Genomic DNA, 17,666 nt, shown 5'->3' on the forward strand with positions numbered 1-17,666 from the left:
GCATGCCATAAGCTAGAGACTATCCCCAAGGCATCTCCTTATATACAGGAAGCAGACCACATTCCTAAGCCTCAGCTGCACACAGTAGATTCCAACATGGAGTTGATTACCAGTCTTGTCATGGGGAATAATGCATCCAGCTGCCCAGCCACTCAATCAGGCCCAGCCAAGTTAAAACACGAACTTAACAACCACATTCATTGTCCAGCTTTCACATGCATATGAGGCAATTGAAAATACGGTGGCTTGGGTTAGACGCACCTTAGTCTTCAAAGTGACATCTTTGCTTCTTAACACTTCACACGCTCAACACATCCTCTTTTGCAGCAGATGTGCCCAGTGCAGTATGACATCTGATTTCTTGACTGCTCCTTCCATGGGTGTTGATTGTAGATCCAAGTAATGTGAAATCTTTAACAACTTCAATCTTGTCTCCATTTATTGTGATGTTGCTTATTGGTCCATTTGTGAGGATTTTTGTTTCCTTTATGTTGAGATATAATCCATACTGCAGACTCTAGTCTTTAATCTTCATCAGTAAGTGCTTCAAGTCATCTTCACTTTCAGCAAGCCAGATCATGTCATCTACATATTGCAGGTTCTTAATGAGTCTTCCTCTAACCCTGATGCCACATTCTTCTTCATATAGCCCAGCTTTTCAGATTATTTGCTCAGCATACAGATTGAATAAGTATGGTGAAAGGATACAACCCTGATGCACACCTTTCCTGATTTTAAACCATGCAGTATCTCTTTGTTCTGTTTAAATGACAGCCACCTGCCTGGTACAGGTTCTTCATGAGCACAGTTAAGTGTTCTGAAATTCCCACTCTTCGTAATGTTATCCATAATTTGTTATGAATGAGTGCTTTCCCATATTAAATAAAACACAAATAAACATCTTTCTGGAATTCTTTGTTTTCAGCCAAGATCCATCTGACATCAGCAATGATGTCCCTCATTCCACATCCTCTTCTGAATCCAGTTTGCATTTCTGGAAGTTGCCTGTCAATATACTGCTGCAACTGTTTTTGCATTATCTTCAGCAACATTTTACTTGCACGTGATACTAATGATATTATTCAATTATTTCCACATTCTGTTGGATCACCTTTCTTTGGAATTCGCATAAATATGGATGTCTTCCAGTCAGTTGGCCAGGTAGCTGTCTTCTAAATTACTTGGCATAGATGAATCAGTGCCTCCAGCATAGCATCCCTTCATTTAAACATTTCAGTGGGTATTCTGTCAATATCTGGAGACTTGGTTTTTTTTGCCAATTCTTTCAGTGCAGCTTCAACTTCTTCCTTCTGTTATCATTGGTTCTTATTCATATGCCACCTCCTGAAGTGGTTGAGCATAGACCAATCCTTTTTTGTTCAGTGACTGTGTCTTCCTTCCATCTTCTTTTGATGCTTCCTGCATCATTCAATAGTTAGCCCCTAGAATCCTTCAATATTGTAACTCAGGGCTTGAATTTTTTCTTCCATTCTTTCAGCTTGAGAAATGCTGAGCATGTTCTTCCCTTTTGGTTTTCTAACTGCAGGTCTTTGCACATTTCATTATAATAATTGACTTTGTCTTCTCGAGCTGCTTTTTGAAATCTTCTGTTCAGATCTTTTATCTTGTCATTTCTTCATGAAACCCACTCTGACTCAAGGCAACCTTTTGTACAATAGACCAAAACACTACCTGGCCCTCTGTCATTCTCATGATCAGCAGCCTATGTGAGTCTACCACTGCAGCTATTGTGCCAATCCATCTCCCTGGCTCTTTCTGGCCCCCTACTTCACCAAACGTGATGTCCTCCTCCAGAGATTGACCTCTCCTAGTGACATGTCCAAAGCATGTGAGTCACACAATGCCCTGTTGTGATCCATAAGATTTCCATTGGCTAATTTTCAGAAGTATATCACCAGGTCTTTCTCTCTAGTCTGTGTTAGTCTGAAAGCTCTGCTGGTACCTGTCCACTATGGGTGACCTTGCTGGGATTTGAAATACCGGTGGTATAGCTTCCAACAGCATAGTAACATGAAAGTGCCTACAGTACGACAAGGAGCTCTGGTAGCATAGTGCCTAAGGCACTTGACTACTAACTAGAAGGCTGGAGGCTCAAACCCACCAGCCACTCCTTGGAAGGAAGATGGGGCAATCTACTTCCGTAGTGATACCGCCTCGGAAACCCAAGGAGGGGTCGCTATGAGTCGGGGCCGACTCGACGGCACAGAACAACACCAACAACAATGGTGCCACAAACTGACAGATGAGTGATGGCTGGCAGCCACCAGAAATCAAAATCATGAGGCTGTTTTTAATGAAGTAGGAAATTGTTTACTATGCTAAACGGAAAAGGAGAACCCAGGATCACTATATGAGGTTAAATGAAAAAAAGTACAAAGTGATTCCAAAACACAGCGTTGCAGAGAAGGAAGGAAATGGGCAGGGAAGCGGATGGGGGAAGGAAGGTGGACGGTGAGGCCTCCGAAGGCAGTGCAGGCAGTAGGGCTGGGATTGGGAGCAGTGGGAGGGGACAGCCTGGAACCTGTCCTACTGGGGCTACTATTTTGTCAGGGCCTTTGCTGGCTTGCCCCCGACTCCTGGGGGCCCCTGGACAGCCCTGAGTGTGGCGCTAGTGGAGTCAGACACCAGGGACCAGTGCGGTCTGTGAAGTGGCAAGAGGTCTACAGGACCCAGGGGCTCTGTCAGCTAGAGTCCCCTGCCAGTCGCTACCCTCTGTGGAAGTGAAAGCCCTAGTGCCTCTGATTTTGATAGCCAGCCAGCGGCTTTGCTCTGAGGGATGGGATAGGACACATGAGCTGCGACGGCTGATGGCCAGAGGGGTGGCCTCAGGAGCTCCCAGTGCTCAGAATGGCTGCAGAAGGACCCAGAACTGGCACCAACCTCCCCTGCAGTCTCACAGTCTTCACACCAAGGAGCTTCATCACCAGTGGAGAAACTAAGACACAGACAGCTCACGTGTGCAGGAACACACTGCTTATAAGGGCAAACCTGCCTCCATGCCTACCTCTTGACCACAAAAAAATAACAACAATAGCAACAATGGCCAAGGTGGACTGTGCCCCTTCTCAGGGTGGCTGAGATATCCTGTGCAGGGACTTGTGAGGGCTCGAGGGACTGCTCAGCCACACTTGAATCAGTGGGAACACTGGCTTACACCAGGAAAGGGCACAGCCACACGCCGTGCTGAGAGGCTTTGCTGTTAAATTGGAGGAAAATGTCTTTAACTATTTCAAAGGCTAAGGATAGAAGGAATATTGTTTTTCATTTGCCCTGCAATGAAATCTAGGATCTTCCCATACCTCAAGCCCCAGAAACCTGGAGTCTAAATTTAGATTGTCCTTAGGGGGCGTCACTGGCTCACCCTGGGGCAGGGTCAGCTAGCAGCTGCTCAAGATAAACTTTGCTTTTCTGTTGACTCAGCCCTTTTTCTCACACAATTAATGAGGCCCCGCCCCACTTCCCTTGGGAACGCAGAACAATAGTTTTGGAGAAGCAGGTGGCCTTGGCCAGAGCTCCGGCGCTCCAGCTCTTTGCCCGAGACCAGAGTCGCACGCCTCTGCCCCTCTCCACCCCCGACTGTGGCCAGCCCTTTGTGGCCGGGATGCTTCAGGCACTGGCCGCCTTCTGCCCCTGGGACGCCAAGCGCCTCACCGCCCCTGGGCTCTTGCACCAGCTGTTCCTCCTGTCCCGCCTGGCAACAGGATCTTTGCTGAAATGCCCCCTCCATGGAGATAGACAGACCACCCTCTAGACAGACCACCCTGACAGTCTCCAACACACTCCTGCACTGGCCTTGCTGAGTCACTACTTGGTGGCTCATTCTCCGCTCCTTATTGGCAGGAACTTCCTGGAATGGGTCTTCTGCTCAGAGAAGGGGTTCCGGGGCTCACAGTAGGTAGGCAGGCAGGAGCTCTTCCACCAGTGGAAGGAAGGACAGTGGGTCATGCGTCTCCTGGGTCTGGGATAGGTCAGTGGGCGGCCACTGCAATCTGGGATGGGTTTGTGGGAGCCGCCTCAGACGTTGGCTCCGCAGTGGTCAGAGCTGTGCCTGACTTGGTGGCCACGCCTGGAGGGCAATACTCCAGCAGTGTCTGTGGAGGACAGCAGACTGGGATTAGGTGGAACCTTGGGTTTTTCTACCAGGCCCACAAGGTGCTGTGAAGCTGTCCCCAGAGAGCTGTGGGCTTGCAGGCTGCAGATGGGCCCTGACCAAGTGGTGGAGAGAGGGAGGGCAGGTGGGCGGGCTGCAGCCCTGCAGCTGGCTGGAGGGGAAGCGCAGCCCGAGGTCAGCGGGATCCATGGGCTCCTCCCCACAGGCCTGGCTCCTGCCCGGAGCAGCTGCATGGGGACGGCCACTGTGTATGTGGATCCTTCTGTGGGATTGTCCTGGGTACTGGTGGGGAAGATGGACAGGCAATGGTTCCTTTTCAGGGCCTTGGGAGCCCCGCTGGGGGACGGGACAGAAAGCCTTCCTGGAGGAAGTGACCTTGGCAGTGAAACACAGAGGAAGAGCAGGAAGCAACCTGAGGTGCCGTGCTGCAGGCTGAGGAGGCCGTGGATGGGCAAGGGAGGCCCGTCTGAGGGCCTAGGAGCATGGAGTAGGCCCGTGGATCTTGCCGAGCCCAGTACTGCCAGGCTGGCCACTCCCCACGCCTGCAGAACACAGCAGCCTGGCCGCTCCTGGGGGGCAGGCAGCACCTTATATACGGGCAGCGGAGTCACAGAGCTCTTTGGGCAGGGTGTGGCCCCGGAGAGGCCCAGTGGCTCTGCAGAGAATGGCCTAACTAGGTGCGAGCAGGGACCAGGGGGTCTGGGAAGGCCATGGGGATTGCCTTGGGAGATGTGGAAGGGCAGGGGTTGGCGTGACCCTGGGTGAGGTTCCTAGATTGAGGGAGAAGGGTCCTCATAGAGAAGGGAGTGGTCCTTGGATCTAGCAGGTGGAAAGCAGTATGAAGAGGGGTCTAGGTGGAGACAGTGCCTCTCTGACCCCATCCTGCGGGGAGGGCTGGATGAGAGTCAGGAGGAGGAGCAGGAGGCCCCCTCACACTGCAGCTCACGCCCCCAGGGTGCAAACTCGCCTCCAGCACCTCCTCATGCTCAACAAGTCGGGCGCTGGCCTCAGCACAGTGTGCCCCTCAGAGACAACTGAGGAGAAGACACCCAGGTTCAGGAGGGAGAGGTCTGTCGGGGCCCCATGTCCGTGGCTCACCTCAACACCATGCCTTCTCCATGGAGGGCCCCGACCAGCAGAGCTGAGCACTTTGGACCAGAAAAAAGAACAGGCGTCCCAGTGGCCTCGTATCTAGGCCGGGAGTCCAGGCTTTGCTGGAAACAAAGCGACTGACAGGAAGTGGGGACGGGGCCACTGTGCCAACACAGGCTGTGGATGCCAGAGCCTTGTGCCCCCACTCGAGCCTCAGGGGGCCCTGCGCATCCACCCCAGTGGACCTTTCGAGAAACTCTTGGGTCATTGTGCAGAAGAATGCCCGGAAATCCCGCGCCTCCTGCCTCTAGCGAGGATGGGGGCTCTTCCTCCAGGCCAGGAAACTCCAAGTTGGCTTCCGGAGGTCGGTCTGGGGCTGGGGCACCACTGAGACTGGTGGGAGGGTCCCTTGTGTCTAAGTGTGGGCCTCGGGGAGGACAGCCTGTGGCCTGGGTCACTTGGGAACACTGGGGACTTCCTGAAGTGCTGTCCTGAGTGGAGCCTCAAAGGGGGTGGGCTCCATCACAGGAAATGGAGCAGCCCATGCAGAGCGCAGAGGTCTGGAAAGCCCCGAGCTGGGGCAGGGCGAGGGTCTCCCGGGGGGCGGAAAGGCGCCTGTGCCCGCCTTCCTCCCAGTTGGGGCTGGGGCCTCAGGTCCCAGGAAGGCAGTGAATGAGGTGGGCGGTGGCACTTGGCAGGACCTCAGATGAGGAGGCTAGGCCCTGGGTCTGCCTGGGACCCTTGCCTGGCACAGCCCTGGGAGGCGTGGGATAGTGAGAGTGAGGAGGAGGAGCTGGGCTGCAGGACTGGACTCTGGCTTCCTGGAGAAATAGGCAGTGCTGTGCTGTCCAAGGCGCAAGGAGGAGGCTAGAGTCCCCCCACCCCCTCACCCAGGCCTCTGTGCCGCTGGGGCGGTGAGAGGAGGAGGCTGCTGCAGGCTTTGGCCCACGGAAGAGAGGCCACAGGGGAGCTGGCCTGCGTAGTGGTGACCACCAGCCCAATTTCCGGAGGCGGAGGCTTGGCCAGGGGCGGGGGTAATAGCAGACCCAAGGGTCCTGTAGTTCCTGAAGTGACACGGGATACATAGGGAGGTGGCCCGCTGAGCGCGCAGCCCAAACTTCTCCGACAGCGCAGGAGTGGCGTCCCGGGCGGCGGCCGGCCAGGGAGTGGCTCTGGCGCCCCCAACTGCCCCCCTCCCTACGCGCCTTGTTTCCCTAACTCCGGATGCCTGGGGCCTGTAATTGGCTGTGGTGCGACGGCCCCTGCGCGGATTGGCTGCTAGGGGCCCGGGGGCCGAGTCCCGAGGGCAGAGTCCACCCCCAAGCCTTCAAAAAGGGAGACCCTGGCGGCACCTGCAGACCGAGGCGGTGCGCTTGGGCCGCTCGACCGAGCCGGACCGCTGGCTGAGAGCGGGCGCGCGGGCGCAGAGGCCCCGGAGCCGCCGGGCGCGCGTCTCTCCAGCGATGGGATCGGCAGCGCTGGAGATTCTGGGCCTGGTGCTGTGCCTGGTGGGCTGGGTGGGCCTGATCCTGGCCTGCGGGCTGCCCATGTGGCAGGTGACCGCCTTCCTGGACCACAACATCGTGACGGCGCAGACTACTTGGAAGGGGCTCTGGATGTCGTGCGTGGTGCAGAGCACGGGGCACATGCAGTGTAAGGTGTACGACTCGGTGCTGGCGCTGAGCGCCGAGGTGCAGGCGGCGCGCGCCCTCACGGTGGGCGCCGTGCTGCTGGCGCTGGTCGCGCTCTTCGTGACCCTGGCGGGCGCGCAGTGCACCACCTGCGTGGCCCCGGGCCCCGCCAAGGCGCGCGTGGCCCTCACAGGGGGCGCCATCTACGCGCTCTGCGGGCTGCTGGCGCTCGTGCCGCTCTGCTGGTTCGCCAACATCGTGGTGCGCGAGTTCTACGACCCTGCCGTGCCCATGTCCAAGAAGTACGAGCTGGGCGCGGCGCTGTACATCGGCTGGGCGTCCTCGGCGCTGCTCATGTGCGGCGGCGGCCTCGTGTGCTGCGGTGCCTGGGCTTGCGCGGGCCGCCCCGACTTCAGCTTCCCTGTCAAATACTCCGCGTCACGGCGACCCACGGCCACTGGCGACTACGACAAGAAGAATTACGTCTGAGGGCTTCCCGCACGAGAGACGGCCTCCGCTGGGCCGCGCAGGCACAGGCCCAAGGTAGCGTCCCGCGAGGACGGCCCTGCTCTGCCGGCAGCCCAGCGGGCGTCTGCGGGGACTGGATTTCTTTCCCCTGCGCAGTGCTGGCTCCCATGGAGGTGGGACTCGGTTCTGAAAGGGCACGAGACTGAAAACGCTGCTTCCCTCGGGGTCTGGGATGCTGCCTTCCTCCCCAGGGGCTGCTGCTGGTTCCAGAGCGGGATCGGAGAGCCCAAGGCCAGCAGCCTGGTTGGCCAGGTCCTGCCAAGGGACATGTTCAGCGGCCTTTACTCTATCAATGGGCCTGAGCCAGGCGAACCAAGAGATTTGACCTGGACCCCCAGCCTCAAGCCAGCAGCTCCCAGTGAGGCCTGAGGGCTGGAACCTGGAGCTTTCTCCCGGACAGCTTGGAGTGGGAGGGGAGGGGCTAAGAATCTGCTTGGTAAATAAACACCCTCCACCTTGTGTCCTGTCCTCTGTCTAGTCATCGCCTATGTCCCAGCAGCCACCACCCACCCACCTTCTCCTCCCTAAATTTCCTGGGCTACCCCGAGGGCCCAGAGTCGATGGCCTTATCGCTGGCCCTCCCTGCGCACTGCCATCTTCCTGCCTGCTCTCCGGTGGGGGACACAAGGCCTCTGATTGCCACTTTGAGCCAGGACACGGAGACCTGCAGTCAGAAGAGCCACTGCTGGGTCATGGGGACAGGAGCCAGGTGGGGAAGGCGAGGCAGCCTCCCAGCAGATGTGACGGGGAGTTGGGTGGGGTGCGGAGGGAGAGGCGGTGCCTCAGCAGGCAGCCTGCTGGCTTTGCCCAGGAGGGGCCAGGCTGCAGCACCGTGCTTTCTACTCGCCCTCTCTGGGATCATTCTCTGCAGCCCATCCAGTGGGTCACAGACAACACTGGACCATGGCCCCTTCCCTCCAGAGGGGGGCAGGAGGGGTGACTCCAGGCTGCGCGGGCTTCAGGAGAGCTCTGCGGCAGCTGCACGTTGATAACCACGTTGCCGTGGGAAGGACCAGGCGCTTCCCAGGGCCCCTCGCGTGAGCTCCAGCCTGGTGGTGCTAGGATCCTCCGGCATTGATGGCATAGCTCTGTGAGGGGCAGGCCTGTGGCCACCCTGCTGGCCTGGGACTAACCCAGACTGGCCGCCAGCACCTGTGCCAGCCCTGCCGCCGCACTCTGTGTGACCTTCCTCCTGTAGGCACCAGCACTATCCTGGTACCGGGGGGTATCCTAGAAGGGCAGGGCAGACCACAGCTATTTTGAAGTTACTATGGCTTGCTTTTCCAGCTTTGTTCTGGGTACTTTGAAGTAAAAGCATTTTTATCTTTTCCCAAGAGGCTAGAGCGGGAGTTGGGAGTGCCAAGGCCAGCAGCAGGAAGGCTTGGCCCTGTCCCCAGCCCTGGCTAGCCTTGGAGCCCTGCTAAGAAGTGTCTGGGCTGTGTCCAGGTAGGGGGTCTCCCGAGCCTGGCCAGGCTCCTTGTGAAGGGGAAGGGCCCAGAGAAGGTGGAAAGAGCCTTTATGAACATTGTGGCAGGTTCCTGGGAGTCAGAGAGAAGCAGCTGGGTGGGCTGGCCAGGGAGGCTGAACTTTCCACCGGCCTTGGCGCCTCCAATGGGACGAGCTACAGCAACATGGGCCCTGGTACAGAAGAACTTGCCGGAACTGTAGCCCCCCCGGGCCTGTGTAGTAGGGACCAAGAATAGTCCCTGAGTCCAGGTGTCCGTGACACTGCATCCAAGGTATTCGTATCACTGCCTCTGGTTCCTGGGACAGGACAGAGCTCAGACAGGCTGCTTGGCTGAGGAGCCAGGCCTGGAGGTCGCCAGGTGGGGCCCCAGCCCACAACAGCCCCTCCCTAGTGCACAACATGGCCCTGCTCTCATCAGGCCCAGGCGTGGCTCTAATTCCCAAGGGCAGCAGGACGGCCTCTGAGCTTTCCCAAGTGGCCAGGTGGGTAGCTTGCGGGCCCCGGGGAGCCAGGCTGTTGCCAGCCAGACCCATGCCAGGGGGGCAAATGCCCACTTGTGGCTGGGGCCTGACCAGCTCTGGGGCCCAGTGCGAGCCAGCCCCACCTACCTGTATCCTCACCTCCAGGCCACTCTCTCCGGGCGCCTCCGCATCCCTGTGCCCATGGTCTCCTCACCCACTTAAAGGCGAATGCCACAGCCCCCATAAAGCCCAGGGCCTCGGCGGCACCCTCCCTCCAGCCGTCTGCTCCCCCGGTTCCTCTGCGCAGCAGCCACTAGACCACCTCAACCCAGATGGGGGTGGGACCAGCTGTCCCCAGCCAGGGGGAGCGGCCACACCCTCCTCACCTCCGGAGCCCCTTCAGCACCCACCGGGGCGCTCAGGGTCAGCTGGGCAGAGCACAGGCCAGCTGGCTCCAAGTCTTTTGCCGGGTGAGCCCTTGCTGCTCTGAAACGACGGAGGTCGCTGCAGTCCTGTCCAACTCAAACCTTCCGTGGCTAGAATGCAGGTGGTGCTAACTTGGAGGCCTCGGGAAGCAGGGGTTGCACAGTGCCTCCCGCGTTGCCTGCGACCCTACTCTCCGCAGTAACCTGCTGAAGAGCGGAGAAGCCGGACCTGCCTACAGACGGGGTGGGGGCACACAGCTCTCAGGGAAACGGAACACAAACAGGGCTGCACGGTGCAAGAAGACCGGGGGGATGGCTAGCTCGGGTCTGTCTGAGGAACGGGGTGGCCAGGAGGAAGCGGAGGGAGGGAGGGCAGAGCCCAGCCTCCCTGCCTGCCAGGCAGCGGTGCTGAGGGCCTGGGCTGGGCAGCCGCCCTCTGAGGAGGCTGAGGACAGGGTGGAAGACTTGTTAGGACCCAGCACAAGAGGAGGGCCCGGCCCCTTGCTTGTTTCCAGTCGCTGGCAGCGTGCTACCCCAGGGCAGGGAGCCTACTCCTCTAGGCCCGGAGCCCTGGGTAGACCTGCGCGCAGGCTGGGGCTGGGGCCGAATGGAAGAGCAGGACGTAAAATCATATTTTATTCCATTAAAAACAAACCCTCCCTGCATCTAAAACTGTCCATAATTTACAGTCTAAATAAAAGCAGTGAACATAAATAAGGAAGAGGAGGTCATTTCTGAAGGAAGTAAACCCTGAAAAATAAAGGAAAAAAAATAAATTTCAAACAATTTTCATGTTTTCCCCAATTAAACAAAGTGCCCAGCCCTCCCTCTGACAGGCACGTTGGTCCTGAGGTCTGTGTTGAGTCACTTCGACCCCGATGAGGGTGAGGGGTACGTGTCGATGGGAGGACTGTCACCCCAGGACCTCTGAGGGTACCAGGCAGGCCCAGGCTATCACCCACTGGAGACCCCTCATAGCCCTGTGGCTCTGGGGAAGGGCCCCCTTTCTCACCTGCTTGCCCTCAGCCCAAAGTGTGCCCTCACTCCCCATGTGCTGGCTCTCACACACCCCTCCCCCTGCCTGGAGCACCTCATCTTGCCCCCCCCACACACACACTGTTCCTCATCCCCCCGGCCCTGACGTGGTGGTGGACCCCAGCAGCACCTGCTGTATCGCTGAGCAGGCTGCAGGCGACAACCAGCCTCAGATGCAGCTCCACCTGCAGCCTTTGCTTTAGGTTGTAACCCTGAGAAGACACTCGCAGAAGCTCCGCCTCCACCCCAAGGACCGGTGACTGGGCCAGGCCCCAGGCTGAGGCTGAACTACACATTCCTTCTCTAATGAGGGTGTTCACCTTCTTTTCAGAGGACTAAACAGGTTCACATGGCCACGTGCCACCCAAGGCCACACAGGTGATGAGCTCAGAGACCTCGGTGTAGACCCAAAGGCCAGACTTAGAACTCATGGCCTGTGTACCCCAAGCTACCCCGAGGTCCCTGAGGTCTGCACGCCCTTCTCAGAAATGCCCACCACAGCCCCGGTGGAGAAACGAGTACCTGGCGCCTCAGCTTCTGGCTCACCATGGCGGGGAGGGAGAGTGGGAGGACCCTGGGCCTGGCATGAAGGGACCCTGGTGCCAGGGCCACCTTGCCCGACAGAGCCATCTCTCACTGTCCCCAGAGGTGTGTTCACTGGGTGTGAGGACGTAGGCTGAGGGGCAGTCACACTGACACAGAGCGGACCCCCATCCCATCAGCTCTCCTCTGCCTCCTAGAGGGGCCTGTCCAGGAAAGAGGGCACGCGGGGTGTCCTGGGTCACAGCTCAACTGTCAACGACTCAACACGGAGCCTCTGGAAGCACACATTGGGGAGGCGCCTTCAGAGCTGACGCATGTCACCCTCAGCTGAGCCGCTTTCTCAGTGGTCCGCCACACAAAGGCCCTATACGCCTCTGTGGGCCCCAGCCCAGGGCCTGCTGTGAAGGCGGCCGGCAGCAGGAGAGCAGCGGCGCCTCCCGCAGGTGACCATGAGGGAGAGGAGGGCTTGTGGGTGGCCTCTGCTCTAGGCAGCGCCAGGAAGTCTGGGTGTGTGACGCATCGCACACGCCGATGCCTAGCTCCCATGGTGTGGCAGAAGGGGGTGAAATGCCAGCTCTTTCTGAAGTGACCACAAGAGCTTAATGAAATTAGTTCCTCAGAAATGCCCCATTGTGTCACTTCAGGCAGCCAGGGACAAGACGGCCTTGGGAAAATCTCCTGGCGAGCCCTGTTCTGGTCTGAGAGCCAAGTCAAAGCCTCACTGAGGGAGCAGCAGAGGACCGGGAGGGGCTCTTTCAGCAAGGACGGCTCTGACGGGCAGGGCTGTCTCTGAGAAGCCCCCACAGGAACTTGGCTAGGAACTCCCCCTGCACAACTCACCCTCAGGACAGGAGAGAAACAAGCGCGTCCAGAAACTTGCCCCGATCCTCTGCTTTCAGTTCAATTACTAAAGTAATGAAAGAAAAACATCTTGTCAGACGGAAAGGCGGCTGTGTGGGGGAGTGGGGCTGGCAGTTAACATGAAATGAGAACATAGGGCACATGAACTCATTCTCACCGACTCTCCAACACACTCCCGAACTTACCACTGTCCTGGCCAGGGTCTGACTAACTAGCTAACCCAATGCCACCAAATCGATGCCTATTCATAGTGACCCCGTTAGGTTTCTGAAGCGGTAAATCTTTACAGAAGTAGATTGTCCCATCTTCTTTCCACGGAATGGCTGGTGGGTTTGAACCACCGACATTCTGGTTAGCAGTCAAATGCCTTGCCTGCGCCACTAGAGCTCCAGGAGGCTGCATCGCCCCGTCTCACTCTATTCGGTGCCAAGGAACTGTCAGCTACACGGCACATCAAGCACGTGAAATACACGGAGCTGCTTGAGGTTATGCACCTCAGCATAGTGCCAAAGCCAGGATCCAAGCCAGAGGGGACAAACCAGCTCTAAGATGACCAAGGCAACTTGAACAAAGCCTGCTCTGTGAGGACAGTAATTAACACTGAAGAAACTAGATGATGCTGCTGTCAGAAAACACTCTTTTGGAGAAGTGCAGACTGAAGCATTATAGGGGTGAAGGGTCAAACGTCTGTTTTACTTTAAATTCCCCCAGCAACAATGAAAAGGCCAATATGGCAAAAAGTGAATCAGTCCTATGCTGGTATTGGGAATGGGATGGGGGTGGGTAGGGTGGGTAGGGTACCCCCAGCTACGGGCCAGGCAGGGATTTCCCATTTCTTAACTAAAACTTAGGTGACTCGAAATTATTAAAACAAACAAACAAACAAAAGACCAGGCTTGCTGGTCTGAGAGAGCCTGGTGAGACCTCTGAGACTACCGCCCCTAGCTACCCTTCAGGTCTGGAACTGAACTCACTCCTATGGCTTCTAGCCAAACAATAGACAGGCACATGGGGTGAACATTTACATCAGGTAGATACTCTCCTTAGAGCAATAAATCTGGGAGAACAGAAGGGCAGTGTTTGCACAGGGAGACAGCTCAGGGGGCAGGAGTGCATGGGAGGGAAGGACACAGGGAAGAGGTCACTATAGGGAGGAAGTGGGAAGAGAGCGGTTACATGGTGGGGAACTACAGTCAATGTCATGAAACAAAATGTGTATGAACTGCTGTATGGAAAATGAACTTGCTCTGTAAACTTTCACCCAAATCACAATAAATTAAAAAAAAAATCCTAAGATGGGCAGTGTCAAGTCAGCACACAGGGGACCACAGTGTCACCCAGCTGCCATGCCATCTGACCCCACTGGAACTGGAGGCAGAAACCCTCCTGACAAGATGCAGCACAGTTGTGGAGCGGGTATCCCCCCAGTAGCCATAGGCCCCACTGTTTTCTTCTCCTTTGCAGAGGCAGGAAATGGCCCTGATCTGTGAGGCTGGGAACAGGAGGGACTGTAGGGTCACCCGGCTGTGTTAGCAAAGGGAGCTTGAAGAGACTGGATTGAAAAGGGACCAGGCCCAGGTGGGAGGGCGTAGCACACCAGGGCTCCTCAGACATCCCTTGAATCCCAAGTCAGCACTGGCTTTGGTGGGGTTAGCAAGGGATGTGTGCTCACAGTGGTGGTGGGGGAGGCTCTTACCAGACAGGTCAAAGTGGTTGTGCAGGGTCTGGGAGCTGGTGCTCTCTGCAGCCTTCTCAAACGCCCTTCCGAAAAAGCTGCCAGCACAGGAGGGACAGATTGGGCAACGGTCCACTTGCAGCGACTCTTCCCATCACCCTACACCCCCACGAGACACCAGAATCAGCCCAGACTCCCCCAGCCCCTCACTGGCTATGCCCCAGTCTGTAGTTCTCTCTCTCCCTGACCTGCCCTCCGAGGGCCTCCCCACCCACCCCCTGGACGGTTGCAGTGGCCACCTCTGTCTCCCTGCATCCAGATGAGCCTGTACCAGTCCCAGGTGTGTGTTAGCTTCAAGGGCCCCTTGGCCTGCACTGTAGCCCTTGGCTGGGCTCTGGGCCCCACATCTGTGCTCTGGCTGTTCACTACACGCTCCCTCTATGTGCGCGCCTGTGGTTCTTTCTGACCGGAGCCACTCGGTGCAGATCTTGTGGCACCCGCACCCCTCGACTGTGGCCAGTCCGGATTGAGCATCCATTCCATGACAGCCTTCACATGTACAACCTTGACCGTGCATCTTCCCACATGCCTGACACTGTGTGGTGTCCATGGCAAGCCCAGAGACCTAGGGGCCAGTGGGGCCAGCCAGCCTTCAAATATGAGCACATGCACCTTAGATAAGACCAAGGTCACAGTGGGCAGGCAGCGGGGGAAGCCTTCAGGGCTTAGGCGATGAGACTGGAAGGGCACCCAGGAGGGCAGGGAGCAGGGACACCCAGGATACAGCCAGCCAACACTGACAAGAGGGTGCAGGTTGGTGGGAAGGCAGAGGAGAGGCCACAGGCGAGGGTTCCCAGTGGAGGAGAGTGACGTGGGAAAGGGTTTTCCATAGCTTCTGGCCGGCATGCCAGTCCACTGTCACATATAAGGGACTCACGGGTGGTGGCATGTGTCAGTTAGAGCTGTCTAGCGTGACTATGGCACAGCAATAAAACCTGGCTAAAGTGAATAAACAGGTGGCTGCAGCAGCTGCGGGAACCCAGGCCAGGACCCCCTGATCAGGTACCACACCTCCCAGTTCCAACCTTCCTGACTCATCATGGATCGCCTGCAACCCAAGACCCATGGTGCAGCTTTGAAAAGCACTGTCTTAAGAAAGCTCATTCCCAGCTTCTGGCTGATAAAGATACTCGCCTCTTTCAACTTCCTACTAAACTACCTATGCAGAAATAGAAGGTCAAAGGCTCGGGACAGCTGAGCTAGGAGTGACTTAAGACTCTAGGATCAATGTCCTCCAAGAAGAGGCCGCCAAGAGTTGACAACAGTGAGCAGGTTGCCCACATTGTCATGCAGAAGAGTGCTATAGGCCACAGGTGGCCTTCGAGCCCCCACAGTACCGTGCAGGCTACGGGATCAGCAAGCTGTTGGACAGCTTGGCGTTTACTTGAGGGTCCCCTCTTGGGATGTCATGGGAGCTCTGGGGGCAGTGCACTAACTGGATCTGGGAGTCAGAGACCTCTTGGAGTGACAACAGTGGTACAGCAATGGACCCTGGGATTAGTGTCCACGTTCTGGGTGTAGAGCACGAGGGGGCAGTGGGAACACCCCAGAGCATCAGAGCTGGGCCCAGCTGCCCCCCACCTTGCCTCCAGTCTGCCCCATGTCTGGGTGGAATGAGGAGGGAACCTAGCCCTGCAGGAAGAAGCGGAGAAAAATAGCCTTGAAGGCATACGGAAAGGCTAGGAAAACATCTTAGAAGACAGCCAGAAAAGCTTCTTACCGTAGCAAGATGAACCCTCAGAACCCAGATCCACTGCTGCATCTTGTGGGAGTCACAAGTCAGAGCCAGCCCCAACGCCCACAACAGACCAGCCCAGTAGGCTGTCCTCTCCCTGACAGATGGCACAACTACTACAAACGTTCTTCATACAAATCTACGCAACAGCGGTCTGGTGCTCAGGGATGAAATGAAACAGAAGGCAGCAAGCGTAAATTGGCTCTTCCAGACTCTAACCAGAGGATGGGCCAAGGTGACAGTGAGCTCGGCACCAGTGGGGTCTGGAGGGCAGGTGGCCACACCCCAGACACCTTGGTCAGCGGGAGGCTCTCCATTTGCCTTTTGTGTTTGAGCTCTGGTGACGGAATTTTGAAATGCACAAGCATGTTCTGAAACCAGGGACACAGTGAGCAGTGTGCTCTGTTTCCGGGTGGCGCTGGAAGCATGCTTTGGGCCAGCCATGCGGGGGCTGGGGGGAAAGGTTAGGAGACATTTTCCCGCTCACCCCAAGGCTTGTGAGACTCAAACAAGACAGGAAATGAGCACTGACAGGGCCTTTCAAAGACAAAGACACCATGTTCACCTGGGCTGGAGGAGCCCTGCGGGTGAGGCCTAACTCCCAGGCGTCTGACCTGAACTTCCTCCGGTTCTCCTTACCGACTGCACGTTCCTGAGAAGGGGTCCAGGCCTGGGAAAGGCTGGGGGTCTGGCCTGAGGCTGTACGGGAGCCAGGGCCCCTGTATCTCAATGGCAGCACAGTCCATCTTTGGTGCTCTGAGGCCTTGTCTGCTCTTGTTCAGGATCTGGGGGCAGAGCAAGGCCATTCATCCCCATCTCTATGCTCCCCTATACTGTGCTGGAAGGAGGGTGACTGAGAGATCTCAAGTTCCAATGCAGCAGAACCTGCCCCGGAGCCCTTGTTACGAGGCTCACCCTGTTCTCTCCTACGCGCCTTCAGAAGAACAAGACTCCTGATGACCTGCTACCATGATCTCATGTAAATACTTCTGGGGAGCCGGCGAGGGGCAGGGCACAGTTGCCCAGCAGCCTCTGTCACTTGGGCCACTGTCACCAGCTCCCATGGCACCTCAGGCAACCTTGCCGCCATGTGGGCCACACTTACGGCCACGCACTGTCCCCCGCCCAGAACCCATCCTCTGTGGTGATGGTGGTCCTTGTTCCCGTCGTGGGTCATGCCTGCCCTCCCATCACTGCCTGCTCCCTTAAACCCTGCAGACTGGACCCAGGCACAGTCACCCCTGGGTGTCCTGTTCAGGGCAAGCCCTCAGTTGAGACCCAAAGACTGGGTTTGCTGTGCCCATCACTGATGGAAGATGAACTGGATGCATTTCAGTCCAATCCAGGTTAAGACAAAAAAAAAAAAAGATTGACACCAACTCGCAGCTCTTACAGCCCTGTGGTGCAGTGGGAAAGGCTGGCTTGGCAGGGCCAAGAGGCTAGCTGGTGACATGCCCCTGGAGGACAAGCCTGCTCACTTCTTTCTGTCTGAGCTGTCGGTCTCTGGGGGGATGCCCACCACGGTCACCGTGCCCTGCTCCGCACTCAGAGGGGCGGCCATCACCAAGGGCAGCAGCTTGCAGCGCCGGTTCTTTGTCTGAGGAAGTAAAGCAAAGCTGTAAGGGACACACCCTCCAGCAGAACAGCACGGTGACAGCCCATGACACAAGGCGCAGCCAGAGCCAGCCCTGCTCCCCCAGGCATGTTGGGAGGGGCGGGGCTCGCAGGGCCTGATCATGGCATTCCCACAGCCCTTATCCGAGTCCCACTTTCTTCTTTTTTTTCATTGTAATTTGGGTGAAAATTTACAGAGCAGACACACTTTCCATACAGCAGTTCACATACACTTTGTCTTGTGATATTGACCACAGTTTAGCCAATGCAACAGCTCCCCTCCCACTTCCTCCCGATAGTTACCTCTTCCCAGTGTCCATCCCTCCATGCACTCCTACCCCCTGAGCTGTCTCCCCGTGCCTGAGCAGCCCTTCTTTCTCTCATGCTTATTCTCTCCAAGGAGTGT

At 57.0% G+C, this 17,666-nt stretch overlaps 2 protein-coding genes across 2 annotated transcripts in view; one reads left to right on the plus strand and one right to left on the minus strand.

The window, feature by feature from the left end:
* Window positions 1–3,622: 3,622 nt before the first annotated feature.
* On the plus strand, window positions 3,623–7,344 carry CLDN5 (claudin 5). The gene is given in 3 exon segments (XM_007958451.2): window positions 3,623–3,715; window positions 6,312–6,559; window positions 6,561–7,344. Coding segments are annotated over 3 exon segments (1,125 nt in total).
* Window positions 7,345–12,157: 4,813 nt separating this feature from the next.
* CDC45 (cell division cycle 45) overlaps window positions 12,158–17,666 on the minus strand; it is a 55,051-nt gene continuing 49,542 nt past the window's right edge. The window contains exons 16-18 of the mRNA XM_007958452.2: window positions 17,125–17,243; window positions 13,873–13,949; window positions 12,158–12,222 (exon numbers count right to left, since the gene is read on the minus strand). Of these exons, the coding sequence (XP_007956643.1) occupies window positions 12,158–12,222; window positions 13,873–13,949; window positions 17,125–17,243 (261 nt within the window). The remainder of the gene's footprint in view (window positions 12,223–13,872; window positions 13,950–17,124; window positions 17,244–17,666) is intronic.

Source organism: Orycteropus afer, unplaced genomic scaffold (assembly GCF_000298275.1).
Source record: "Orycteropus afer afer isolate SDZICR_OR568_19922 unplaced genomic scaffold, OryAfe1.0 scaffold00986, whole genome shotgun sequence".
NCBI classification, from domain to species: domain Eukaryota; kingdom Metazoa; phylum Chordata; class Mammalia; order Tubulidentata; family Orycteropodidae; genus Orycteropus; species Orycteropus afer.